This window comes from Mustela nivalis, assembly GCF_964662115.1.
Source record: "Mustela nivalis genome assembly, chromosome: 4".
NCBI classification, from domain to species: Eukaryota; Metazoa; Chordata; class Mammalia; order Carnivora; family Mustelidae; genus Mustela; species Mustela nivalis.
Window position 1 is genome coordinate 7863401 of NC_139023.1, and position 27129 is coordinate 7890529.

Below are 27129 nucleotides of genomic sequence, written 5' to 3' on the forward strand. Positions count from 1 at the left end.
CCAGAAAAACTAGTGTAAAATGAAATCACCTGAACAGCTTTCAGGAAGTGATTTTTCACTGGTTTTCCTTAGAGATGAGCTCAGGGACTTCAAGTGGAATATTTGAAAGCTCTCTACATACATCGTGCTTTTAATTTTTAATAATCTACAATGCAAAATATTATCATTATTCCAAAATATTATTTTTAAAACTTTTAAAAAAAGATTTTTTATTTATCAGACAGGGATCACAAGTAGGCAGAGAGGCAGGCAGAGAGAGAGGAGGAAGCAGGCTCTCCATGGAACAGAGAGCCTGATGCGGGGCTTGATCCCAGGACCCGGAGACCATGACCTGAGCCGAAGGGAGAGGCTTTAACCCACTGAGCCACTCCAGTGCCCCAAAATATTATGTTTTAAAGAGCTTTTCACCCTTCCTTGTCTCTTTTCATTCACTCACTCTTAGGGAATTAGAGAATGTTAATGACCACTAGGAAGTCTTCCTGTGCTACTGAGTGCCTTAAAGCAACAGGTTGGAGAATGCAAGCTGACCTAGAATGAATACATTCTGAAATTTTCTTTTCTGCCACATGCGTGTCTGCTTATGTGTTGTGTCCCAGAAATAACCACAAGCTTACAGTGTCCTGTCCAGAGGCGGGGAGGTGTGTTCCAGCGGGAGGCCGCTTTCTGTGGGAGGAGAGGCATGTTACAAAGACCTTCCAAAGGAATCCACTCAAGCTTCATACCAGATTAGGGAGGGCTGGTTTTACCTGCCTAAAGCTGGCACACGGAACACGCCCTCAAGAAATCCCTTGTCTGGGGAGAGTGGGGATGCCAGTCCTCCCTTGTGACTTTGGTGCAGTTTTGACCCACTCTTTCCTTAGTAACAGCTCAGCTTAAAATCTAAAGCCTTGAGACACACCCCAGTTCCCTGAAGGAGGCCACAGAAAGGTCAGATTCTCCCAAAGTTTGTAATTGGATCAAAGATTTACTTTCCTCCATGAGTGAATGAATTGAGAGAGAGTGAGGGAGATGAGGAAGAGGAGGAGGAAGAGGAAAGGGGTAGGAAGGAAGGAAGGAAGGATAAAGGAAGTGGCTTGACCTTGAGATTCCAGTGCCAGGAAATTGGGAAGCCATATTCTCCAGAATACATATTTTATTTCTGGCATTAAATAAAGCCCTTAGGAAAGGCTATTAATTTAATCTCTATATTAAATTACACTGGTTCAGACTCTAGTGGCCTGAAAAAGTTAATTTACCATTTGAATGGCATAAACGATGAACACTTACATCACATCCCGGCACTTTACGATACCCAACAAACATTTAGACTCATTTATTTATTTATTGTCTAAGTGTGCTTTATTTTTTATTAGTATCTATGGAAAAAGAAGACAGTGATGTTCTGCTGCGGAGAGCAGGACAGCTCCTTGATAGGGTACCATCTCAGAGAGAAAGATGCTTTAGCATGGGGCACTGGAGGGAGGAGAGAATATCAGAAAAGGGAGAGGAGGGGAGATGATGTCAGACCCCTTGCCTTCTCTGCCCCTGCCGTTTTTATTTGGACTGTTGTAACCTTCTATCCCACAGCCTTAGATTTCTCTGAACCCCGTGCCTACCATATCAATGTTTTATGAGCTGTCATGTGAGGGCTAGAACGGGATTCGGGAAATTAACAGCTGATTTTTATTCTCCTGGATGTATCAGTTGCCTGGGGCACTAAAATAATATGAATTGGTTTTGAAATGAAATGTCACTTGTGGAAGAAAAGTGCATCATAATTTGCTTAGTTTAAACAATGGAGAGGAAGGGACAGACATTTGAACTGCATTTCATATGTTAATGAATGTTTATTGGACTTTTGGATACTATATAAACACAAGTCTGGACTGGGGGGGGGCGTGATCACATAGTGATCTTGCAAGAGGGATATGGACCAGCATGAAAACAGGTGGTCCATATTCTAAACAACTAAATAACCTTTAGTTATTTTAGAGGCATATATATTAATTACATAAGGTAACATTGGATGTTGCTTCCCATCTTTGAAAGCTGTGAGGGTGCCCTTGTGTTCCAGAAAATGCTTGGTGCAGAGCCCTTGGATGCCCCCTCTCCATGAAGAGGGGGTGAGATGAAGGAGGGAGAGTGCTTGGCAAGCCACAGGCAAAACGCATTCTCCCTATTTTTATAGAACCAATGCAGTACGTGAGTTTTTGAAATAAAGGAGAATGCAGCGAATCAAGGAGTACATGGATACATAAGAAAACAAATGAAATTGTTAACGTAGCTCTTGGGGAGCTAAACTCCCAGATATGCAACAGATGATGTAGGTAAAGGAAAGGCTTGTAAGTTGTCAAAGCCCTGAGGTTAATCACACGGAGTGTTGGCTCCGGTCCCTCGGAGACACCAACAGTTGGTTGAAATGAGGGAAGCTAGAATTCAGGGCACGCGTGGGGCTTGAGGCTCCCCCAGCGCCCTGCAGGAGCTGAGAGGAGCTTAGAGCCCGAAGCACCGCCCGCAGGCCCGGCCCTAACCGCCCTCGGGGGTATTCCCTCCGCTACCGAAGTACCTGGCTCGGTCCCCGAAGGGGAGGGGAGCGGAGAGTCAGGTGCGCCCCAGCAGGGGGAGCGGGTGAGCTGGCCCGAGGGCAGCTGAGCACGTCCCTGAGTGTGGGTGTGGGTGTGGGGCAACTTGGGTGGGAGCAGCGTGGAGGCTACCCCGACCGAGTCCCGCGCCTCGAGGCTGGGGTGTGTGCAGGCAGAGCGAGGATAAATAGGAGGCTCCCTCCGCCCGGGCTGCACTCCCGGAGCCGCCCGCGCCCCGGGTGTTGCCGGCCCAGGCCCGGGTGCCCGGCCGAGAAGTAGTTTCGTTTCCGGCCGGCCGGACACAGTAGTTTCCAGGCCCGCCCTCGGGCGCCCGCGGCCGGGGAAGGGGCGCAGGACGAGGGGGACTCGTCCAGGGGCTGCCCGGCCCCGCAGCGTGGGGTTGATGGACCGGGCCGCCCCGGGCAGCGGCGCCGGCTCCCTGCCACTGCTCCTGGCCCTCGCCCTGGGTAAGTGGAGCGCCGGACGCCGGAGTCCCCGCAGGAAAGTCGGCGGCGGAGTGGCAGGGAGCGCGAGCCTGCTCCGCGCGCACGTCTGGGCCCCCAGGGCGCGCTGGGCGCTGTCGGAGCCCAGGCGGAGCTCTCCGACCCCTGGGCGGGCGCGAGGTGCAGGTTTCGGCTCTTGGCACCCAGGGCTGCACCTGTTGGCGGGACCCCGCGGCCCGGCTGCGGGCGCAAGTGCCCGCGAGTGACGGGATGGCAGGGGAGCCTGGACGGAGAAGGACCGCTGGGGGCGGCAGGAGGGAGGGAACAGGTGGCTGAAGACGGGGCCCGGGACTGCCCAGGACGGTGGAGAGCAATCGGCGGGCGTGTGTGGGCCTTGGGTGTGCGAGAGATAGGGGGGCGACTCTTAGAGGGGCAGGAATGGATTAAGACCCCCGGCCCTTGTCAGGACAGTGGGGAGGGGCCGGAGGAGAGTGGAAGACAGCTCCTGCGACCTCAGTCCCGGCTGCTGAGAGGGAAAGGGACATGGCCTGTTTCACGGAGCGCGCTGGCTAAGCAATGCGGAGATGTTTCACTTGGAACCTCTTCTTTCCCATTTTAGGATGACATGGGGGAGAGAAAACTTTCCTTCACTGAGACAAAGCACACTTGGGCTGCTCGGTTCGGGAGCTCTGGGTGCGGCCCGGCCCGAGGGCGGAGTGGGGGGCTGGAGGAGCAGGACCCCCGGACCCGCTCGAGGCTCGCCGCGCTTCCTCGGAGGCCGTGTTGGCAGAGCGCGCGGGACCGCAGGTGCGGGGACAGTTCTTGCCGCTGGATGTGGGAAGGGACCAAGGAAGGCACGCAGGTGGGCACATCCTACTACATCAAGACATCCCTTCCACATCATGATCATTTTGAGGCAGGGAGGGGAAGGGAGAAGCAATATTTTGTAGTTTTAGGTGAGCTGAGGGTAGGGGCACCTGGGCTTGAGGGGTTGATGTGGGAGCGGGGAGGGGCGTCTCCGCAGCTTTAAGTGTCTCCAAGAGATCACCTCTACCTTCAAGCCTGGGAACGACTGGATTTCTCCCGTGGTGGGGAAAGAGGTGAAAACTTTGCGGACACTTTCATCTGGCTTTGGGCCTTGCAGTAGGAGAGGTGGCTAAAATGTGTCATGACCTTGGCTGGAAGTGGATCTGACTTCGCGCCATGATTACGGAGAAGGGACTGATTGAAGGAACCCAGCGCGGGAGAAAGAAGGGAGTGACAACTAGTAGGTGGGGGCATCACGCGGAGGCCGACAAAGAGCCATAGGTAGAGAGCGTTGGGTCCAGAGACAGTGCTGATGCTCTGGGCTGCATTACTGGGAGGAAGCAGCTGTTTTCTTCCTCCACCTCGTCTGGATTTTCCAACAGAGTATTGATTGAAAATCTGCTCTAGTCAGCAAGATGTTAGCGCAGATGGGGTAGGGCTGGGAAGAGGGCTCAAGAGATTCCTAGACATGAGGCCTGCCTGAAGGATATTATGCTGAGGTCCCCCCTGGGTGGCTCAGTTGGTTAAGCCCCTGCTTTGGCTCAGGTCATGATCTCGAGGGTCCTGAGGTCAGGATCCCTGCTCAGCGGGGAGTCTGCTTCTGCCTCTCCCCTCCACTCCTGCTCTATCTCTCTAGCCCAAATGAATAATACCTTAAAAAAAAAAAAGGAAAAAGATGTTATTCTGAATGTGGGAATTCAAGACTAACCAATATGAAACAGTAAGAGCAACATTCATAAAACCAGACAGAGAAGGACTAGCTCACCAGGGAGAATGGAGCAGCGGGAGAAGTTGCGTGAAGGACATGAGTGGGTGCCTTGACGCTTGGGTAGGATTTGAAATAGGCAGGAGAGGCCAAAGATACAGGGTGCAGTGGGGGCGAGGGACGGAGCTGGGGGCCAGAGGACCTGGTTGTCTCAGATATAATCCATGGACTAAGAATAATTAAGGCCTAGATAAGGGCACTGTGGCAGCAGAAATGTCGTGGTAGAAGTGATGATTCCAGGTTGATAGAGATCCTCTCCCTTTTACTATCACGTAATGCTTTATGTTTTTCTCAAACCTTGTCACAAGGCAGAAAGGAAAAGACAAAACAAAATTCCAACCCAGTTCCGTGGCACACTCACGGTAACCTGATTGGGCAACTGCCCTGTTGAATGTTTGGCTTAGGGAACTGAATTCAGTCTCCAGATCCCCTAAGAGCCCCACTGCAGGCAAAATCCCGAAGGTTGTAATCTGTTGGCATCAGTGGTCCCATAAAGTGGCTCTATTTCTCTCACACGCGCTTGACTTTTCAGTCTCATTCCTGAGTTAAATCATATGTTAAATGTTAGTTACTTTTTGAAGAAAATGTGAGCAATGTACTATATGATGCACTAATGTGTGCGTGTGTGTGTGTTTGTGTGTGTGGCAGGGGAGGGGTTCAGTGGGAGAAGGGAGTGCCTTGAGATCAGGCATGGAGCAGACATGAGACCTGGTTCCAGCTCTGCCGATCTGTGATTGAGATGTCTAATTTATGAACAGTGTTTCTCTCATTTGTAAAATGAGGGAGCTGCTTTAGATGGCCCAAGGCCCTCAGCAACTTGACATTGTACTCATCTTTAGCTAACATTTCCACTGGGAAGTTCAACAGAAATTTTTGAGCACTTTCTAACTTTCATTTACTTTGTAATGGGATCTTTGTTTCATGCAGAATTTATCATAATAGAGAGAACCATGGATGCTTATTTCTTTGAGAAATACGGTAACGACACAATAACTTTGGGGCCCCTGGGTGGCTCAGCTGGTTAGGCATCCAACTCTGGATTTCAGCTCAGGTCATGATCTCATTGTTGTGAGATCTAGCCCAGCTTCCTGTTCTGGGCTCAGCAGGGAATCTGCTTGAGATTTTCTCTCCCTTGCCCTCTGCCCTTCTCCCAGGTCCTGCACACTTGCCTGTTCTCTCTCTCTTTCTCTCTCTCTCTTTAGGGGCACCTGGGAGGCTCAGTCAGCTAAGCATCTGCCTTCCGCTCAGGTCATGATCCTGGGGTCCTGGGATCCAGCCCAGCATCAGGTTCTCTGCTCAGCAGGGAGTCTGCTTCTCCCTCTGCCTCTACTCTCTGCTCCTACTCTCTCTAATGAATAAATAAAATCTTAAACAAATAAAAAGGCAATAACTGCTTAAAGTATCTTTTTTTTCTATCTCAAAGAAATCAGATTATCTTTTTTTTTTGTATTTTAATTTTTTATTTTTTTTATAAACATATATTTTTATCCCCAGGGGTACAGGTTTGATTCTGTATTAAATTTCTCCCTCTCACCCAGTGGCAGTATAAAACTGAAATGGAAATCATAACCAGTGAAAAAGGTAAAAAAGTGCTACCTTTTAAGAAATGAGTGAGTTTTAAGACTAAAAATATATTCTCCTCCTCATTAAAATTGAAAACATTAATATTTGTGGGTCGGTTTAAGTTCTGCCTGAGAATATGAGTGTGATCATACTACGGATCCAGCTTCCAAGTCACCAAGCAGGTGGGTGACAGCAAGTAAAATTCCCATTGTACAAATGAAGTCACTGAAACCCCAAAAGCTGAACGATTTTAGGCTTTGCCTCTCCAGTTATACTTCTGGCTTAGAAGAACATTAGGAGTGTTTTTTCCTTTTTCAAAATCCCAGGTTTTGCACTTAAGCAGCTGTTACAAATTGATTTTTGCTTTTTCTCCATTCTCAGTCATTGTGTGGAAATTCCCAAATAATCCTGGAAGATCCCACCACTTGCAAGCATGCCTTGTTACACCCAGCTGAAGGTGCCCCTGCGGATGCTTTGGGCTGCCCATGTCTGTGCTGAAGTCAAAGGCCCTGAGGACAGACAGTCCCCATGTCTGTCTCAGGGTCTCTGCAGACACTGCTCACCCCAGTGCCTGGGTGCCCGTGAGTCCTCAGAGAGCCCAGTGCAAGAACCTCATCTTGGTTTTTTCCACCCTTTTATTGTAGTTGGCTCATGCTGGGACACAGACATGAATGTCATGAGGAGGACAGTCGGGGGGACAGTCAGAGGGGACAGGCAACACGCTCTACTTTTAATCAGCTCTATGAACAATGGACCGTACTTGTAAACTCTCCATTAGGATTAGCAACTTCCAGGAGGGTCCAGACAAGCCAGGGTCCAGGCTGCATGCAGTTAAGCCTAAGCCATGATCTTGAAACCCTTCCAAAATGACCATGACGGATCCCTGGATCCCCAAAGAATCTGTGAGTGGGTGGGGGGAGCAGTCGGGGTCAGGAGAGCACCGAAGTAAAATCTAAGAAGAAAGCGATCTGATTAAAATGGGTATGCTTTGTAATGCTATTATTAGCTAGTCTTCCCAGACATATTTTTATCTTAAGGAAGGAAATTTGGTAGCTTAAATGAATCTCTAATTGTTAAATTTAAAGAAATGAGAGTTGTTTTTTTTTTAATGGTTGGAGAGAGTGTATTTAATCTTAACTCAGTTCACTTAGGCAATAACCTACTTTAATTATCAGTGAGGTAAATTCCAATAGCCACGGAGTACTTTTCTTCATTCTTTACTTTTTTTTTTGAGGATATGTAGTGTGTTATTTACTTGACTGGGAGAGTAAAGGCATGGATTCCAAAATGGTGATGAAAAGTGTAACCGAGCTATAGCAATGTTTGTGTTCAGCCTTTTTTTAGTTTAAAAGTGCCTGAGTTGATAGTATAACAGGATGGGTTATTAATTTAGTATTTCCCTCACTGCAAAGGCTTGGATTTATTCATTCATTTAGCCTTATTTAGTTTTTTGGCTGGGGGATGCACAAAGACTGCCTGGCACATAGTAGGACCTCAAAAGCTGTTAGTTGACTGACTGAATGTAAATTTTTGACAGTATCCAGTCATTAAAAAAAACAGCAGATTGGATAAAGAAAACAGTTCTGTTTCTTGCTGGCAACACATGCACACAATTCAGAGATGTAGAGAGATCTGCTTCTTCATCTTTTTTCACTTGGGACTTGCTTCCAGTAATGCTAGAGATCCTTTCATCAAAGGACTTTCGTTTTGCAAGTAGTAAGTTTACTTCTGTTTCTTATGTTCTGTATGGGGGATTTGGAGTGCTCCTTGTCTCTCAGTGTTTGCTTCAAGGGCACATCTCCTCAGTCAGAATAGGGGCTTTAAAATAAATGCTTAATGGGTGCAGAAAGGGCATTCTCCAACAGGTCGTTAAAAAATGACCTTTGAATTCTGTAAAGTGTGAGGTAACTTGCTGACTTGTTTGGTTATAAGTTTTTCTTTCTCTTTGTTTTTTTAGCCATTCTTCTTTCTTTTTTAAAAATTTAAATGTAATTAACTAAAATATAAATGTATTATTAGTTTTAGAGATAGAGGCCAGTGATTCATCCGTCTTATATAATACTCAGTGCTCCTTACATCACATGCCCTCCTTAATGATGATTATAACTTTTTCTATTACACACGTTTCATTAGCTGGGAGTAACCAAGTTGCTTTGTTCATGGTTTCTATTCAGTATTAAATGGAATCAAACCTATGGTGGATGCTATAGAAGTTGAGACAGGTTGGCTGTCGAGGCTGACTGCAGTCTGACATGTTAATGTTGAGAAATCCCTAACTAATCTAACATTATATGTAAATATTTCATAGTCATCGATGGTCTGGATTTCTTGGTGGTCCCCTGCCCTGTGGTGAGTCACATGGTCCAGGTCTTTCCAGAGCAGGAGAAGACAGCTTCCTTCTGCTTCTTACTCCAGGAAGCCTAGTACAACTACCAAAAAATTGTCATCATTCTTCAGGGCTGAATGAGGCAGTTGTAGGAGATGGAGACTTGACTTTTTCATGACCACCTCCCCACCGGGATGTCATTCTGAGTTTCTGAAACTTAATTGGTCCCATCTCCTAGGGTGACTGACACAAGATATTGCTGATGACACAAGCAGATGCCTGCTTAACCTTTCCTATGGAATCTCAATATAACCTTTGCATTTGGGGGACCTTTACAGTTGAAAAAAGCATTTTAATATCATCTTCTCATTGATCTTTACACCCCAAATCATAAGAGAGCAGTTCTGTCGTATGCATGCCAGGCACTGTTCTAAGAACCTGATAACTCATTGTATCCATATAACACTATCCATAGAACACTCAGGTTACACATTATTATCATTCCCACTTATTAGGAGGATAGGAAACACAAAGGCATTAAATAACTTGTCTAAGGTTCTCGCTTTGTGAGCATGAGCTCTGAAGATGAGGCCATAAAGCCTGGAACATAGTAGATAAATACTTGTTGTTGAATGAGGTAGACAAGAGGAGACGGGTCACTGACGTGCAGTGCAATGACATATCATGGCACTGAAGAGTGACCCACTTCTTCTGACTTATTGAAAAAAGCACTGAAGTTCATCCTAGCTATTCCTACCAGCTTTGCTTTCCCCGATGCTGACCTATATATCTGTGGCATCCCCAGCTCTGGATATGCTGTAGGTTCTTGGATTCCTGGTTCTTCATCCCAGCCAGGAAACCTGCTTTCTTATATCCTAGGCACAGGCTATCCCAACCAATAGTGAACAGTTGGTGAGATGATGTTCTTGACTGATGATGGCTAAACAGCATATCCTGAAGTGGTATGATGCTGTGGTCAAGAGTGTAGACTCTGAGCTAGGCTATGTCTATTCATGACCTCTTGGTGCTGTGACTTAGTAACTCCTTGATGGTGGGCAAATCTCTTAAAACCCTTTGGCCTCAGTCTCTTCATCTATAAAAGCCCATAGAAATAGAACCAAGTCTATTGTATGGACTAGCTTAGTTACAGCACAAAGCACTTAAAATGTTCCTGGAACATGGTAAATTCTGGATAAACATGAGCTATTATAATAGATAACATGAAAGTACAGAAGAAATCACTAATTATAATCAGCATATTTTTTAAACTGTGGATATTTTGTTTCTGGGTACTTTCTTATTATAACCAGGGTCTATTAATTGATAGAAAAACTTTCTCTTGCCTTTATTTCTCAAATTCCTGCTCCCACTAGTTGTGAAAGAGGAAATAGATACAAATTCTCAAAAGAGTTCTATTTGACTGGTTTTGTTAGAAAGGAACAAATGTAAAAAATAATTCTGCAAAAGCAAAATGCATATCTGCTTTCTAAAAATGTCTCTATAGATTCTTCCTCATCTGCCAATTTTGATCCTAGTTTTATGCAATGAAAAGCTCTATAGCATTTGCCTGGCATTGACACCCAAGACCAACATCTTAAGGTTGGACCAGACACAAAAGTCAGCTTGCACTAGGTGAGAAAACTAAAATATTTAGGTTATAATTCTAATGTTTTAGGTAATCTTATCAAAATGGGGTTATCTCATTTATTTGAGTTAAATAAATAATTATCTAATTAAAAAGAAATAAGTCTGTCACTGTGGAAAAATGAATGATAACACACTGTCAAAATTTGTTTCTAAAAATCAGAAAAATGGAAAATAAACAGAAATTGTTTCTTATGACAAAATAATTTTTTTTCAGATTATAAAGAGTAGACAGCCATGCATAAAGGTTGTTGTTTCACAATATTGTAGCATCGAGAAAGTTATTTAATCATTGAATACTGTAGCATCGAGAAAGTTATTTAATCTCCTCGTGCTGTGTCGTCTCATCTAGAGAATGGTATCAATGATAATAATGCCTATCTTTGGTGACACAGGATTGTTTTGAGGATGAAATGAGATAATTCAGGAAAAGATTTTAGCGGAATTGGCTAATAAATGTTCAATGTGTTATTAATATTCTTACTTTCATAACTATGTAGATAATTAAAATTATTTCATAGGTATTGACTAAAAAGGTGAAACAGAATGATTGCATTCCTTACACCAGTTGGAGTGTTGGTGTTTTTGTGCTTTGAGCAAAGGAAATTGCTGTAATATTCACCACTGGAAGCAAATGGAAAAAGGCAGGAATTTGCTCCCTCATAACCATGCTTTCAATAATGCCTTTAACTGCTTCGTTAGAATATAAGTACCATGACGGCAGAAATTTTTGCCTGATTTATTTACAGCTGTATTCCCAGGGCCTAGAACAGTGCTCCTACATGATAAGTGCTCACTAAATATTTGTCCAATAAATGAATCTCAGTGCATGTAGCATAGGCGTCCTCCTAGACCAGTAGCTTCTCATGGTCAGTCACAAAGATCATGATGTAAACTTTGCATACAGGCACACACACACACACACCAGCTTCCATAGTCAAATTAAAGAACCCTCATATTTCCCATTAACTCTTTATATTCCATCTTTAATGTCTGAATTTGTAAAAAAATGACTTATTTTAGGCAGTTCTTCACTTAGATGGTAGCTATGCCTGGTTTTACTGAGTAGGTTGACTTGAGAGAATGAGATTTGTTCATGAAATTTTGGTATTGACTGCCACCACCAGCAAAACATGAACTTATCCAAACACAAGGCTCCTTCTCCCATGGCATAGTGTTGGGGGTGGGCTGTTGGTAAATAGTCTTTATTTCTAAAACAAATAACAATAAGGAAGACATATCTAAAATTGTTTGCTATTTTACAGTTTGTCTAATACTATTATAAAAGTGTGTCTAATACTGTGTTTAGCATTAAGGAAAATTGTCTAAGTATGTCATTGTCTTTCCAAAAAGAATTTGCATTATATTGGGCAAAATGTTTATCATAAATGAAACATTGTATAGTAGTTGAATACCTAACAGTTTAAATTACATAGTGAAAACTAAATATGACCTCAGAAGGAGAAGTTATGGGCTGGAGTGATTAGGGAAAAAAAAAATCAGGGAAATAAGGACTTGAGTTAGTTTTTCTAACTAACAATGGAGAAAACAATGGGAGAAAGATTAGAAGGTGGACAAGTTAATAATGACCTTTCCTTTGTGTGTGTGTCAGAGAGTGAGCAGACCCACATGCCTAGAACAAAGAGTTAATTTTGTGTGGTATCGAGGGGAAAACTGACTGGGTCAGGACCTGGTTTCCAGAATGAGAACATTAGTCAGGATCCTGAATTCTTGATGCAATGTCATCTTCTCAGGATTTCCTAGGAATTAGAGCCAGGACATTTTCTAATTTAGATAAATCCATGCATTTAGTTATAGGTAAAGACTTTACTTTAAAAAGTTATCTGATCTACCCGTGGAGTTGTTCGATTACTGGGGAAATATCCAGATTCCATTTTACTGTGTGCCCTGTAGCTTGGTGAAGAGCTGGCCTCACCTTTGCTTAGGGGTGACCTTGCTTAAAGCTGACCCCAGTGGTTTGCTTCATGGCTTCTAACCATGTGCTGCTAGGCTTCCCAAGGCTGGGGGTGGCTCATGATCACGAGGTAGCTCCAGGCCCGTTTAGAGCACCAATTGCATTTGGAGAAAGAGACTAATCCAAGAGGACTAATTCAAGAGAATTAACTCCTGGCCACAGAGAAAAACAGAAGGGAACAAATTTAATGAGCTTTATTTTCAGTGACTCCCCCTTCTCCTCCACCAGCCCCTTCCAATGACAGCTCCATTCGTTAACCTCGAAGACGTCATTTTATCCCTAACTCATGTCAGAAGGCCTCCTTCTCGGGAGTGTAATCATAATGGATAATGGGCAGCTATTGTAGCATTTTCAATAGGGAATGAATACAGGGGACGCAGTGGCTTGTTTTGTTTTGTTTTGTTTTCTTTAGAGAGAGCAGGGGTGAGAGAGTGGACGCATAGAGGAAGGAGAGAAAATTATAAGCAGGCTCCATACCCAGCACAGAACCTGACAGGGGCTCCATCTCACAACCCTGAGATCATGAACTGAGCCAAAATCAAGAGTCCAACACTTAACTGACTGAGACATCCTGGTGCCCCAAGGAAAGCACTGGTTTTTAAGATAGGTTTTCATGTGCAGATGAGGACAGACAAATGAGAGCAAGTAAAAAGAAAGCTGCTGTTCTAGGCTAGGAAGTAGCCTAAAAGGTTTGGACCAGGCCATAAAAAGAAAAGAATAAATCCAATAAATGCTTCTAAGTGAGATTTTTGGGGGGTCTAAAAACAAGTCATGTGTAGGTAAGAAAGGGGAAAGAGGAATTAAAACTGTCTCCAAGACTCTTAACCTGAGAGAGAAAAAGAATTTATGCTGTCGTATGTAAAAGAAAGCTGCTTTTTTTTTTTTTTTATTTTGGCTGTAATATAAAATGCTTTTGAGATATCCAAATGTCTTTTGAGCATTTGGAAATATGGAGGTTGACTTCAACTCGGACAGTAGACCCCAAATCTGATTGCTATCCCAAGAAATGTAAAAAGTACAAATTATCAGGCCTCTCCCCAGACCTACTGAAGTCTGGTTGAGATGTCCCCATCAATCTAAATTTTTAAAGGCCTTCCAAGAGAAAAAGCCAATTTTCCTTTCAGAGTAATTGCAAATAATATATATTGATATTCCCCCATATAGAAGGTCCTTTTGGGTGTAGGCTGGTTTCCAAAGGGAAAAGAAATGGTAACTTTACAGTTTAAAAATCTGGCACACACTACCTTAACGAAGTGGCCAAGGTCAAAGTCACCAATGATGTCATGCACCCCCCCTGTAGTGTGATGAGGGGAACACTTCCCTTCTGTAGAGTTTGCTCCTAAAACCCATAAACCCAGTCCAAACATTATAAAAATATCAGACAAACCCAAAATTGAAGGACATTCTATAAGACACCTGACCAGACACTTCAAATTTGTCAATGATATCATTAAAAAAAAACAAACAACAACAACAAAAACAAAAAATGCCAACACAGAAAGACTGGGAACCCATCACAGACCAGAGGAGACTAGAAATCCTGACCCAGGGAAAGCACTTTAATGGGAATTTGTGGAGTTAGAATAAAGTCTTAAATTTAAGTCAACAGTAATGTGCCAATATTGGTTCTTTGTTTTGATCGTGCCACGGTAATGTACAATGGAGGCATTAGAGGAAAAAAAAGAGGGTGAGGAGGGTACAGGAATGCTTTGTATTTTGCAGCTGTTCTATAAATCTAAAATTATCACAAAATAAAAAGTTTGGCCCAAAAAAAGCCCTACAGGAGGTCCTAATGGCTAGTCTGTTTGGACAATCACCTGGTTAGAAAATAGGGCTGAAAATAGAAAGTAGTCATTTAGCTGATTGTAATTTCAGAATCTACCACAGTGCCTAGTGATAAATTCTAAGTAAATATTTATTTAAATGCTCAGACCATGGGTGTTTTGTGACATAAAATGGCATTATGGAAAAGAATACAAAGGCAACATCATAGGGATAGAAAGTAGGACGGTGGTTGCCAGGAGGTGGGAGAGGAGGGAATGAGGAGTCACTGTTTAGTGGGTATAGTGTTTCAGTTTTTCAAGATGAAAAGGTCTAGAGCTGGATGGTGTGGTGATTGTACAATGGTATGACTGTGCTTAATACTACTGAGCGGAGCATTTAAAGATAGTGAAGATAGGAAATTTTGTGTCATGAGTGTTTTACCACAATGAAAACATTTGAAAAAAAAAAATAGAAATCTGAGAGTAGAGTATTGGTGGCACCCAAATATGTGGTGTGGGAGTTGGAAAAAGAGCTGGAAGAGTTGAGTAAAGAGGGAAGGACGAGTCAGGAAGCTGAGAATAGGGGTGGATTTTAGGTGGAAGATTTGGGAAGGGCAACCATATCAAATACTGCTGAAGGAGGGGGCTGAGGCTCAGGAAGAGGTCACTGGTGGGTGAATTACAGGAAATCAATGGTGTTCTTAAAAAGCCAGTGATAAGACATTGGTGGTAACTGAAGAAGACACACACACACACACACACACACACACACACGACTGAGAGGATAGAAGTTGGAGTGGTGGGCAGAAAAGAGAAAATTTTGGTTTATAAGAGTCAACTTCAAGTCATTGAAAACCCTCTTTGTCTCAAAATAGGTTTCCTCTGTATAGTTCAGAGGGCACAACTTGGATTGATGAACTAAAATTCCAGGAAGGCCACTCTCACCTTAATTTTCTCCCAGGTGGAACTTTGAAAAAAATGGGATCAGCGGCTTGGGATGTGGTGAGCTTTCCATGCCTAGACAAGTTTATGGTCTGGTGGCACTTATGGAAGTTGTGTAAGGTGATTCTTGAGTTAGATAGGAGGTGTGCCAAATGACCATTGAGGGTTCTTGCATCTCTACAAACAGCATGATGTCATTGCTATTTGGGAAGGCTTTGGAGTTTGGAAGAACAGGGTTTCAAAGTAAGCCACTGTCAACTGACTTCTCTGGAAAGAAAATAGGCAGGACCCTTGAGAACTTGTCAACCAATGGTAAAAAAATTTGAAAAGTAATTTGAGGTTTTTCCTTCTTAAACTGTATACAGTGACCTGGTCTTCTCATGAATGAGACATCAAGGTTAACATCACCAGTAATGTCATGTGGATATAACATATTCCTCACATGATGTGATAAGAGGATATCTTGGGATTTAGTACTAATCCCATGCCCCAAGCTCAGGTTTGACCTTTTATTTTACCATTTATTAGGATAATAACTTATCAGTGAGGATTCAATTATGAATTGGAAAAAAACCCTGGCATAACTATAATTGATAAATGATATTGACAAAGGCTTCAAATGTGATTTTTGGTTATTTCAGGAGACATATTTTCAACATTGCCATCCTTTGATAGAAAGCTTCTATGAGAAAATTCTCTGATCACTTTTAGATACATGACAATTGTCCTGAAATGGAGGGCAAGAAGAGTGACTGAATATGTGATTTAGATGCGAGATGAAACTACACCCCAAAATAAGCTACAGTTCTGATTGCCTTTGCAGGAGCCTGACAAAGTAAATGCATCCCCTTCTCTCTTAGTGATTTCTACCCAACAGTATTCACCACTGTTAAATACTTTTTAAGTGGTTTTCTAGACTAGTCAGATTCTTTACTGGGAATCTGTCTTTTGGATGTGGCAAATGACACTTCAGAGCTTCAGCTGGAAATATGTGGTGTGACCATGTCTCCATGTGTCTTACTTTCATAGGTCACACAGGAAAATCAATTGAATCATTTCACAGTCACACCAGACACATCAAGAAGGCCCTTGTTCTTAATACCCTCCAGAATTCTTCACTGCAGCTGGGCAGCTTGACTCAGTATCTTCAAAACACATTAGGCTCATTTCTGTGTCAACGCCTTTGACCCAGTTTTGTTCCCAACCTCTGTGAAACTTTTCCCTATGGTTTTTCCAGCTCAACACATTGCTTCTTTTTGGGATTCCAATAGTCTCCATTTTCTATATACCTGACATTTAAAATATGCTACCTTGTCTTTCTTTCTTTCTTTCTTTCTTTCTTTCTTTCTTTCTTTCTTTCTTTCTTTCTTTCTTTCTTTCCTCCCCCCTTTCTTTCTAATTCTGCTCTCTGCAAATCATTTTGTTGATAAAGATAATAATGGATTAATGTTAAGTTGGATTGGCTTTCCCTAGCTCATTTTAAGAGCCTAAATTCTGGGGCTTTTTCAGGTTGGGTAAGCATCTACTCTTAAGTTCTATGTTCTTTCCCTTACCATTATTAAAGTTTGATGACTGTTACCTCATGGGTCAGAGACTGTGTTATCACTAAATCCAGAGGCCAACTCCACAGTCTCTCCTCATTTTGCAATCGGATAATCCTCCCTGATAACAAATTGTTCTTTTGGTTGGTTCCTTTCTCCTCCTGTCTATGAACTATTATGGAAATTCAGTGAGCCCAGAGCTTTTCATTTAAAGTATTGTAATGTCTGACTGTCTGGAATGGTCTTATCATAAAGGAATGGGAATCAGAAAGTCAATTGACAACTGATGATTTCTAAGAAACTAGCTCTAGGTTATTATGGAATTCCCATTCAATTTAGTCATTGTTGTTACAGATTTAATAATGGTCATGGTGAGAAAAAAAAAGAGGTTGATTTACTGGCAAAGACATTATTGCCGTGTTGACAATTTTCAGATATATGAAGTAGTTTATGTATCACAGGTGGCTAAAATACTTACCTCTCTGGGCTTTAAAAATTTAAGATTGTAGAGTACTTTTTTTTTTTTTTAAGATTTTTTTTTTTTAAAGATTTTATTTATTTATCAGAGAGAGAGGGGGGGAGAGAGCGAGCACAGGCAGACAGAATGGCAGGCAGAGGCAGAGGGAGAAGCAGGCTCCCCACCGAGCAAGGAGCCTGATGTGGGACTCGATCCCAGGACGCTGGGATCATGACCTGAGCCGAAGGCAGCTGCTTAACCAACTGAGCCACCCAGGCGCCCAAGATTTTTTTTTTTTTAATTTGTCAGAGAAAGAGAGAGACAGAGAGTACAGGCAGGCAGAGTGTCAGGCAGAGGCAGAGAGAGAAACAGGCTCCCCTCTGAGCAAGGAGCCCGATGCAGGAGGATCCCAAGACCCTGGGATCATGACCTGAGCCAAAGGCAGAGGCTTAATCGACTGAGCTACCCAGGTGTCCCTGGAATACTTTTTTTTTTTTTAATACTTTATTTATTTATCTGACAGACAGAGATCACAAGTAGGCAGAGAGGCAGGCAGAGAGAGAGGAGGAAGCAGGCTCCCCGCTGAGCAGAGAGCCCGATGCAGGGCTTGATCCCAGGACCCGGAGATCATGACCCAAGCTGAAGTCAGAGGTTTTAACCCATTGAGCCACCCAGGCGCCCCCCTGGAGTACTTTTATAAGTTAAAAAAGTGTTATCCATCCTTCTTAGCTTTTCTTAAACACCAAGATACTGTTTCTACCTTTTGGGATAAAATTTTACATGTGGAGAGGAAAGAGTTCATATGTTACTTTCCTGATTTTGAATGAACATAAACTATGAAGAACCCCTTATTTTTTTTTGTTTTTTCTGTCCTGACTCTACTTCCTTTCCTAGTCCTGAAAATCCAGAAGCCTATCTTAAGTTTGACAGTATGGGCAGTTTTTCAGATGATATGATTTGAGAGACCTTTGAAGGGTTCCTCCTTCTCTTAGAACATGGTTGTCCATGAGATGTCCTGATGCCTCAAATATTCCTTGGGTCAGGCCACAAACAATATACCCCTCTGAAGAGCCCTTTGACTATTTCCTTTGTCTTTGCCCAGCTCCCTACCTATAGTGAGTTGTCCCTTGTTTTGGACATGGAAAACACCATGTCCAGGGCACAAGTTCTGGCCTCTCATTCAGCAAAGGGCCAGAGGTTGAGGCAATTATCACCCCTTACTTGGAATTTTGTCTAGGAAACGGGTGATGAAAGTGATTGCGGCAGATGTATTTCTCCTTCATTCTTTCTTCCACGAACTACTTTAAGATGAAGAGTTTTTTTGTTTGTTTGTTTATTTAAAATGCTTTATATAGCTTCTGTATGAGTGGACATGTGGTCCGAGCAAAGTTTGGTGTCTCTTTGTGACGTACTCTGGAGCTGCATCTGCGAGATGGGTACATACATTGCATTGCTTTGCCTTCTTTGCTTCATTTCTTTTCTTTTCTTTTTTTTTTTTTTCCTCCTCATTCTTGTGACTCCAGAGCTTGGACCTCCTAAATAAAGTGATAATCCCTTCATATATATCTCAGGTTCTGCTTTCTAGAAGACCCAGGTTGAAGCACTTAAGTTTAGAGTATTTGAGTTACTTAATTTCTCTCCTTGCACATCTGCTTTGAAAGCAAACGCATTTGGAAAGGAAATTATGTTTAAAAGTTATCTTCTATTTGGGGGAATGTCAAGGAAGTACAAAGATACTGGTTTATAGGAAGGCAAAACAGCAATGAAAAAAAGATGGAAAAAAAGTTAACAAGAATAGATGGAAGAGAATGCTAATGTCAAACTTCACCTCTTTTAGTTTTTGTCTCAGTCAATCACAAGCCCACAATGATAAACATCATTCCAATCCCCAATATTTTTTTCAACTGCATGTTTCTTCTTCTTTTTTTTTCTTTTTTCTTTTTTGAGAGAGAGTATGAGGGAGAGAGAGAGTGAACATGAGCAGTAGGGGAGGGTTAGAAGGCACCCAAGAGAATCTTAAGCACCCTCTCAGCTGACTGGAGGCTTGATCTCATTACCCTGAGATGACGATCTGAGCTGAAATTAAGAGCCAGATGCTTAACTGACCGAGCCACCCATGAGCCCCTCCAACTGCATGTTAGATGTAATCTCTTTTCAGACTTAGAAAATGCTCTCTGTATAGTATGTATACTCAGGGTTCTGTTTCTCTTCTTGACAATGGAGATACAATGAAAAAAATCCCCCAGATCCTTATAGTTTTTTTATTCCAAATGTTGATTAAAATTTTTAAACCTTTTTTAACTTTATTTTTCTAAAATTGGAGCTATGATTTACAATCCCCTTGGTTGTCAGACAGCACCATCCAAGATCTGACTTGGTCTACTGTGTTTGTATCACTGAATCATTTAACCAACCCACTGAATCAGTAGCCCTGGCAGACATACTCAGTATGCTGAGTCACTGGCAGAACTGTCCTGAGAATACAAAGAACCATACAAGATGCTATATTTCTGTTCATCAGCTGAGGCGCATTCACTTCCAATGTCTTTTAAAAACTCTGGAGAGAAGCAGCCTATAGAAAGGCCAACATGTTGTTTTGCCTCACTAAGTACATACATATAAGCACACTATAGGAATGTGGTGTGTACATGTATATGTATATGTATATGTATATGTATACATATTTAGCTTTCATATTTTGTTTCATAGACATATTTTACATATGGATCAAATCACAGCATATATGTAGAAATTTGTCAATATCCATTTAGGGGAATGATAATCTACTGTTTTACCAGAGGAATTAGAGTCTTTTTTTTTGCTTCAGCTCTTTCATAGCTGCTATTGGGTTGAGGACCTACCCTGTGCCAGGCATTACCAAGGTTAATAATTCATACCTTATTTTTTCTCTTTTTTAAAGCATATAGCTAGATCTACCATGTTGTTTACTCAGTATGGGCCTCAGTTTACATATGGGGACCCTTAAGTTCAATGTTGAGTCACTTAATCATAATCGCAAAACTGGTGATTAGAATGTACAACCAGGATTCAAATCTGGTGCCATCTGACTCCCACTTTATCTTTTTCCCATTAATCGACACTGCTTTCTTCTATATAAACAGAATTTTAGGGATTTGACTATGAGATGTTCTCCCAATTTCTGCTTATAATCATAGATTAATAAATTCTCCTTTGATTTACAGTTGGATTTTCTAACGGGGTGTAGGGTGTGGTTCAAATCCTAAAATGAGATGGGTACAATATCATAAGAAATCCCTGGATTTGATAGATACAAATAGAAGCTAAGAAATTGAAGATTCCTAAGTCATCAGAATACAGATGAATGGCTATTTTTTTGATAATGTTATATTTATTTTTATTTTTAAAATTAAAAAATGCCCTTGGCTGTAAAAATGGAAAATTCAGCTCAGAGATGAGGCAAATACAACCTACATAACTGTTGATGTTGGTCACATTTGATCTTTTAAATAGTTGACCCAGCTGGTGTACAACTTACCTCAGCATTTAGCAGTTAACTATGAGACAGTGGGTCATGCTCCTTGTCAGACTGGGTCTCTTTCAATGCTCATATTGTTCCCAATGACTTCATTCTCCATGCTGACTGACAGGGATAATACTTTTAATACATTCTGTAATTTTTAATGTGAACATCTCATAAATGGAACTTTGACTCATGAAAGTAGAATTGGATTTCTTTTCCTTTTTGTCTTCAGTTTTATGAGTATGGTTGATATTTATTAACTAGCACCAGAAATATAGACTCAATTTCTCATCACTTAGCAGACACAACGAATCTAACATTTTTATTTTGTTTTTATTGCTTTAATCATCTCTCAGAAATTATGCAGGTCACATGAAATAGGTTGAATGAAAGAATAAGAAAACAAAAAGATTATGAAATATTTTACTGATAGGTGAAACCGAATACACATTGTAAAGGGAACTCTAAAAAGTCTAAAATCATTTTTTTAAGTAAAAAACAAAAGTGAAGCAAAACAGAGCTACAATGAAAAAGAACAAATAATCCCATCATTACACTGCTTTCCAGTAGCACAAGAGATGTAAGAGTTTCCTTTTATTAAAAACAGACGGAAACCTCAGTATTTAATCAGACAGCCAAAAATGGCTGATGTGCTACGGGGCTGCATTACCAGAAATACAGCGCCTACAGTGTGGGGGACGAGAGCCCCAGTCTATTCCGTCTTTGCCAGAACCATGTGAAAAGGCACGTTGGTTTGACCTTACATTTAGGGGACCATGGCAAGGATTATGAGGGTCTTGATGATGACAGGTAAAATGTGGTTGAAGGAACCAGGATGCTCAGCCCGAAGAAGAGGAATCCTTTCAGAAAGTCTTGATATCTGGCTTCAAATAATGAAAATCTGTCATGGGAAAGAGAGATTAGACTTATTCCAGATGATCCCAGTGAGTGGAGTAAAGTTATGGGAAGGCAAAAAGCTAGCTTAATGTAAAGCATCACTTATAGAGCCTTAGAAATAAAAGCTCCATAATCTTTTTGAATGAAATGGCTGCAATTGAAAGAATGGATGGAAGGTCTCACTGAAATGGAACGGCTTGGAGGAGAGAGAAGACTCTGTGCTGAAATTAGAAGGCAGGGTTGAGGAACTTTTCCAGAGGATGATTTCAGGAAGTTGAGAATTGGTTGGTAGGATATTTTAATTCCTCGAAGGTTTTTACTAATTCTGAAATTTAATAAAATTGTGACTCTTCTGATGAAAATCTTATTGTTTTCCACATCTAGGTACCATATTTTCTTTCATTTTCTCTAAAGTATAATCCATACGTTCTCTGATGAAGATAATGATCATTTTAATAACATGTTTTTGAATAAATTATTTTATTATATTATTTCATTTGATTTTCATAAACCAGATTATGGAATGGGCAGGAAACTTGTGATTCTAAGTTTTCTTAAGGAAAAAGTTCAGGATAGATTGTTAATTAATTCAAGGTCACACAGTGAATTAATGACTGAGTTTGGTGATCTTTCCACAAGATAATGAACCTTTCCCATAGAAATTCTTTAAGAAGTGAAAATTTAAGGTTTTGAGGCTGTTTAATTGATTTATAATAAAGCAACACATTCAAAATGAAAGGTATATTTTGGACAAAAAATATTAAAACAGTTTGGAGAGAATTGCAGTGGTTCTCAACCAGGTCAGTTTTCCTCTCAGGGATATTTGGCAATGGTGGGAGATATTTTCGATTGTGACAACTCAGAACTACAGGGAGAGGTGGGGTTAGGATGTTACCAGCATTTGGAGGGTAAAAGCCAGGGCTAATCATTATTCTATGATGCACAGCTTCTCTTAACATGGAATTATCCAGCCCAAATGTCAATAGTGTAAAAGTTGAGAAACCTTTGGGTGTTTTGCATTCAGTTTGAGCCAGATTCCTTTGAACAATGACATGAGATGTATAGAATGTAAAATACCTTTAAGCCCTTATTTTCTAATGACCTTTCATTCACTGAAAATGAAGTGATATTTGCAAAGTTACTAACTTTGACTACAAAGGATCAAAAACTGCAGAAGAGGCCCTGCCTTTCAGACTATGATTTGTAACCTTTTCTGCCTCTACTGGTAGCCCATCCTTTGCCTCTTTCCTATACCTTTGGCTTCTTTCTATCAATTTTCTCTATATTAAAAACAAAAACAAGTCCCCTCCTTTTTTTTTTTTTTTTAATCTGTTCACTAGTCTTTCCCTTCCCTTTGCAGTTGGACATCTTTGAAAAGTAATCTGAGATCATTTGCCTACTTCCCATGCCACTAATATTTCTCCCTAATGTTTATTTTCTGTCCCATATGTCTGTGATTGGCACCACAATCCACACAGCCATTCAAGCTCCAAACTCTGGAGTCATTCTAGACTTCTTTTTTCTCACTTCCCACTCTGTCCCACTAGCCACCAAGTCTTATAAATTTTACTTTGTGAATATCTCGTGTTCATTTCTTCTTCCCCATACCCAGTGCCACCCGCTTGGTTTACATGTGTCTGAATAATCTATGCTGGTATTCAAGTAACCTTTTCAAACAAACAAACACACACACACAGAACAAACCAAATGAAAAGATTATGTTGTTTCTCACTTAAAGCATTTCAATGACCCCAAACTGGGTGCCTAACAGAATCCAGAGTAATTAAGATGGTCATATTTATTTTTGCCCCAGCCTCCTCTCCATCACAATCCCTACTCACCCTCCAGACAAGCTAGACAAGTTGTATGACTTCCACTGTGTCCTTTTACAAGCTGCCCCTTTTATTTAGAATGCCTTGGCTAATTACAACTTTATTTACCATTTTCTTAAAAATTAATTTTATTTTTGATAAAGTAATAAATAGACATAGATTTTTAAAAATCCAATAGTGCTAAAAGGTTTATAACAACAAATAGCAGATCTTGGCACCATGATTTCCCTCCTCTCCACCTCTTAGAAGCAACCACTTCTGAATATTTTAAGTGTTTCTTCTGTATTTATGTATTTATCTCCATCTAAATATCTATATCTAAATACCTTGCTTGTAATGCTATTTATTGACTTGTCAAGTTTAGATTTTACCTACTGAGTTCCTCTACCCTCATAATTTCAGTATATTGCTATAGGGGTGATAGTCTAAACATTTAAGAACTGGCACAGCATAGATACTGATTCATCACCGCAGTTTCCCCACATGGTATATGTGGAACTAATTACCGGCCCTGATTTTTTTTTTATCATTTTTGATATATAATAATTTCAATGATCAGTATTTGCATTATTATCATCATATAAATATTATCTACTGCAGAAACAAATAACATCAATGATTATGTTACCTTGCCTACACAATTTTTATCTTCTAGAAGTCACTAACTGATGTGTTAAAAATCATTTCTTCCTCATTAAAAACTCCCCACAATTCTCATCTTCTCTTTTTCAAGTCTTTGCAGCTAAGTAGAGTTGACTCTCCATCCTGTGTCACCTCTGCTGTTGTCTTTACTACACTACACCTTAAAGATCTGTGTGTCTACCTTCCTTACCAGAATGTGAGCTCCTTAAGGTCAGTGACAGTATCTGTTATCTTTGAGCCTTCGGTGTCTTGTATCATGGTACTCAATAATATTTGTTGAATTATGGATGGAACAGGAATGCCTTTCCTCTGTGAAGCAGTCTTCAGTATTGAGTAAATGGTTTTGTAAGCATTTCTGCGATTCCTGAGTTGCTCCATACAGATCACAACTTGAAATTCCTGTCAGGGTCTAGGCAGGTCAAGTAAATGAGCACAGCAAGCCTGATGGTCTGGGGCATTAAAGGGGTCACCTGCTGCTTAGTTGCACCCAGTTGTTGCCGGGAAGCTGTTTCACACCATGTTGCCAGAATTTCTGCTTTTTCAGTGGAAGCAGAAAAATCCAGGTTTAATATGAGCTGTCATGATTCAATTGTTTAAAGCCATGCAGATCAAGAAAATGGTTCTTCAGGCTGGATTTGGTTCACGGCCACCAGGTTGTGACTATAACCTGACGTTTGTGGGTGGGGAGAAGAGCGCGGGCTACCCCAGTGCCTTGGTTTGCCTGAGAGAGCCTCCTCCCTAGGGTTCCCATCTGGGGCGCTCCCAGTGGCGTCCGTTCACCAGCTAATGCTGGCATGTGGAGTGATTCATAGCGGAACAGAGTCTGGGCGCAGGCACCAGCCAGCCAGTGTGCTTGAAGGCCCTGCGCAGGGGTTCAGGGCAATCAGAACTCCCTCTGTTAGGTGGAAGTGGAGAATGATGGGTTAGATGATAAGTGATAGAAAGGAGTGTGAGTGGACTTAAAATTGTATACTAGATGTCAAGCCACATGCCTTTTTGTGTTACCTAATTTTATTTCCACAATATCCTCTTGAAAAATATATTGTCATCCCCAGTTTGTGGATATGGAATCTCTTTAAGATTTAGAGTGTTTTGTAAAATTCCCACTGTTAGAGTAACTCCAGAATTAAGTCCTACTGATTCTGCCCATGGAGAAAGCTCATGTATGGGAATTTAAAAATGAATTAAACCTATTTTATAATAATAAAGAAATTGATTGATATTTTCCACTAGAAAGAGATACTAAGATTTTTTTAATCTGAAAGTTGTTTTGTTCTTTTATAGACTGATCTGTTCCTTTTTTCAACATTTGTGTTCTGTGTTAGTTACCAGGATTACAAAGAAGAGTAAATATATAATCAGCATGCTTGGAAAGCCCAAAATGATTTTATGTTTCTGGTTTATTATAAGTGTGAAAGGAGAGTGGCATTGTTGGGATAAAAGATACGAAAAATCTAGAAATTTGGTGGCCATATTGTGTGTGTGTATTTTTTTTTGAACCAAAATACTGATATATATATATATATATATATATATATATATATATTTAAGATTTTTATTTATTTATTTGACAGAGATCACAAATAGGCAGAGAGGCAGGCAAAGAGAGAGGAGGAAGCAGGCTCCTTGCTGAACAGAGATCCCGATGTGGGGCTCGATCCCAGGATCCTGAGATCGTGACCAAAGCCGAAGGCAGAGGCTTAACCCACTGAACCACCCAGGTGCCCCTGATACTTGTTTTTTTTTTTTTTAATTTTTATTTATTCTTTAAATTTCTTTCCAGTGTTCCAGAATTCATTGTTTATGCACCACACCCAATGCTCCATGCAATACGTGCCCTCCTTAACACCCACCATCAGATTCACCACCCCTCCAAAACCCTCAGATTGTTTTTCAGAGTCCATATTCTCTCATGGTTCATCTCCCCCTCCAATTTCCCCCAACTCCCTTCTCCTCTCTGTCTCCCCATGTCCTCCGTGTTACTCCTTATGTTCCAGAAATAAGTGAAACCATATGATAATTGACTTTCTCTGCTTGACTTATTTCACTCAGCATAATCTCTTCCAGTCCCATCCATGTTGCTACAAAAGTTGGGGATTCGTCCTTTCTGATGGAGGCATAATACTCCATAGTATATATGGACCATATCTTCTTTATTCATTCCTTTGTTGAAGAACCAAGAACCAAGCATCTTGGTTCTTTCCAGTTTGGCAACTGTGGCTATTGCTGCTATGAACACTGAGATACAGATGGCTCTTCATTTCACTACCTCTCTATCTTTGGGGTAAATTTCTATTGGGAAGACATTCCCTTTTTTATTGTTGCAACAAATAAAATGTGCTACTAGAAAATTAGAAAGTGCAAATAAGGAAAATTAAGATAAAAGTCTCCTAACCAATGTGAACAACTCTCTACTTACTTACCCAACTTTTATTTTTAATTTTTTATTTTTTATAAACAACAGATGAATGGATCAAGAAGATGTGGTATATATACACAATGGAATACTATGCAGCCATCAAAAGAAATGAAATCTTGCCATTTCCCAACTTTTTGATTATCTATCTATATGGGCCTATTTTATACTATTATCACACACTGATGCAGACAAACACACAAATCCCACTACATTATTATTCTCTAGTCTCTCTCTCTCAGGAATATATCAAAATGTTCTATTACTATTTGAATTATGCTTGAATAGCATTTTATTGCATGAAAATAGTTCCGTGTATTTAGTCAACTCTATCTTTATAAATACTTAGGGAATTTCCAAGTTTTTAGAACCCGTGTCATGTAGAGAATTTTTCAGTTACATCTTTTTATGCATCTTGGATTATTTCCTTCTGAATAATTACTAGAAATGAAATAATTGCATTTTTTTGGTATTTCTGCTTTTAGCACATACAGTACTAATTTGTACTCCAGTAAAGAAGTGCTAATTTACCCAATATCAGTGGATTTGAGTTTCTATTTCTATTCACTATTTCCAATGTTAATTACCACCTTTTTAAAATTTTTTGAAACTTTTCTAATTAGATAGCTAGCAAAGAGTCTCCATATTGAAAGATTCTTTTTGAAAACTCTTTGGCCTTTGAACTTGCCAAATACTATTGTCTTCAGGCGCAACAGTCTCACTTCGTGTTACGGCTAATTGGTTAGCTGATTGCCTGTCTTACTAGCTTCGGAGCCCTTTGAGGGTAGAGTCTGTCCTGTCCACCTGTGTTTTTCTGGATGCTCATGGATGTT

The 27129-nt window shown here is 41.0% G+C and overlaps 1 protein-coding gene across 2 annotated transcripts in view; it reads left to right on the plus strand.

Moving 5' to 3' along the window:
• Nucleotides 1–2607: 2607 nt before the first annotated feature.
• The window catches only part of BTC (betacellulin), a 43865-nt gene continuing 19343 nt past the window's right edge, over nt 2608–27129 (plus strand). For both annotated transcript variants that reach the window (XM_082727043.1, XM_082727045.1), the window contains exon 1: nt 2608–3028. In XM_082727043.1, the coding sequence (XP_082583169.1) occupies nt 2965–3028 (64 nt within the window). In that variant the 5' untranslated portion in view covers nt 2608–2964. The remainder of the gene's footprint in view (nt 3029–27129) is intronic.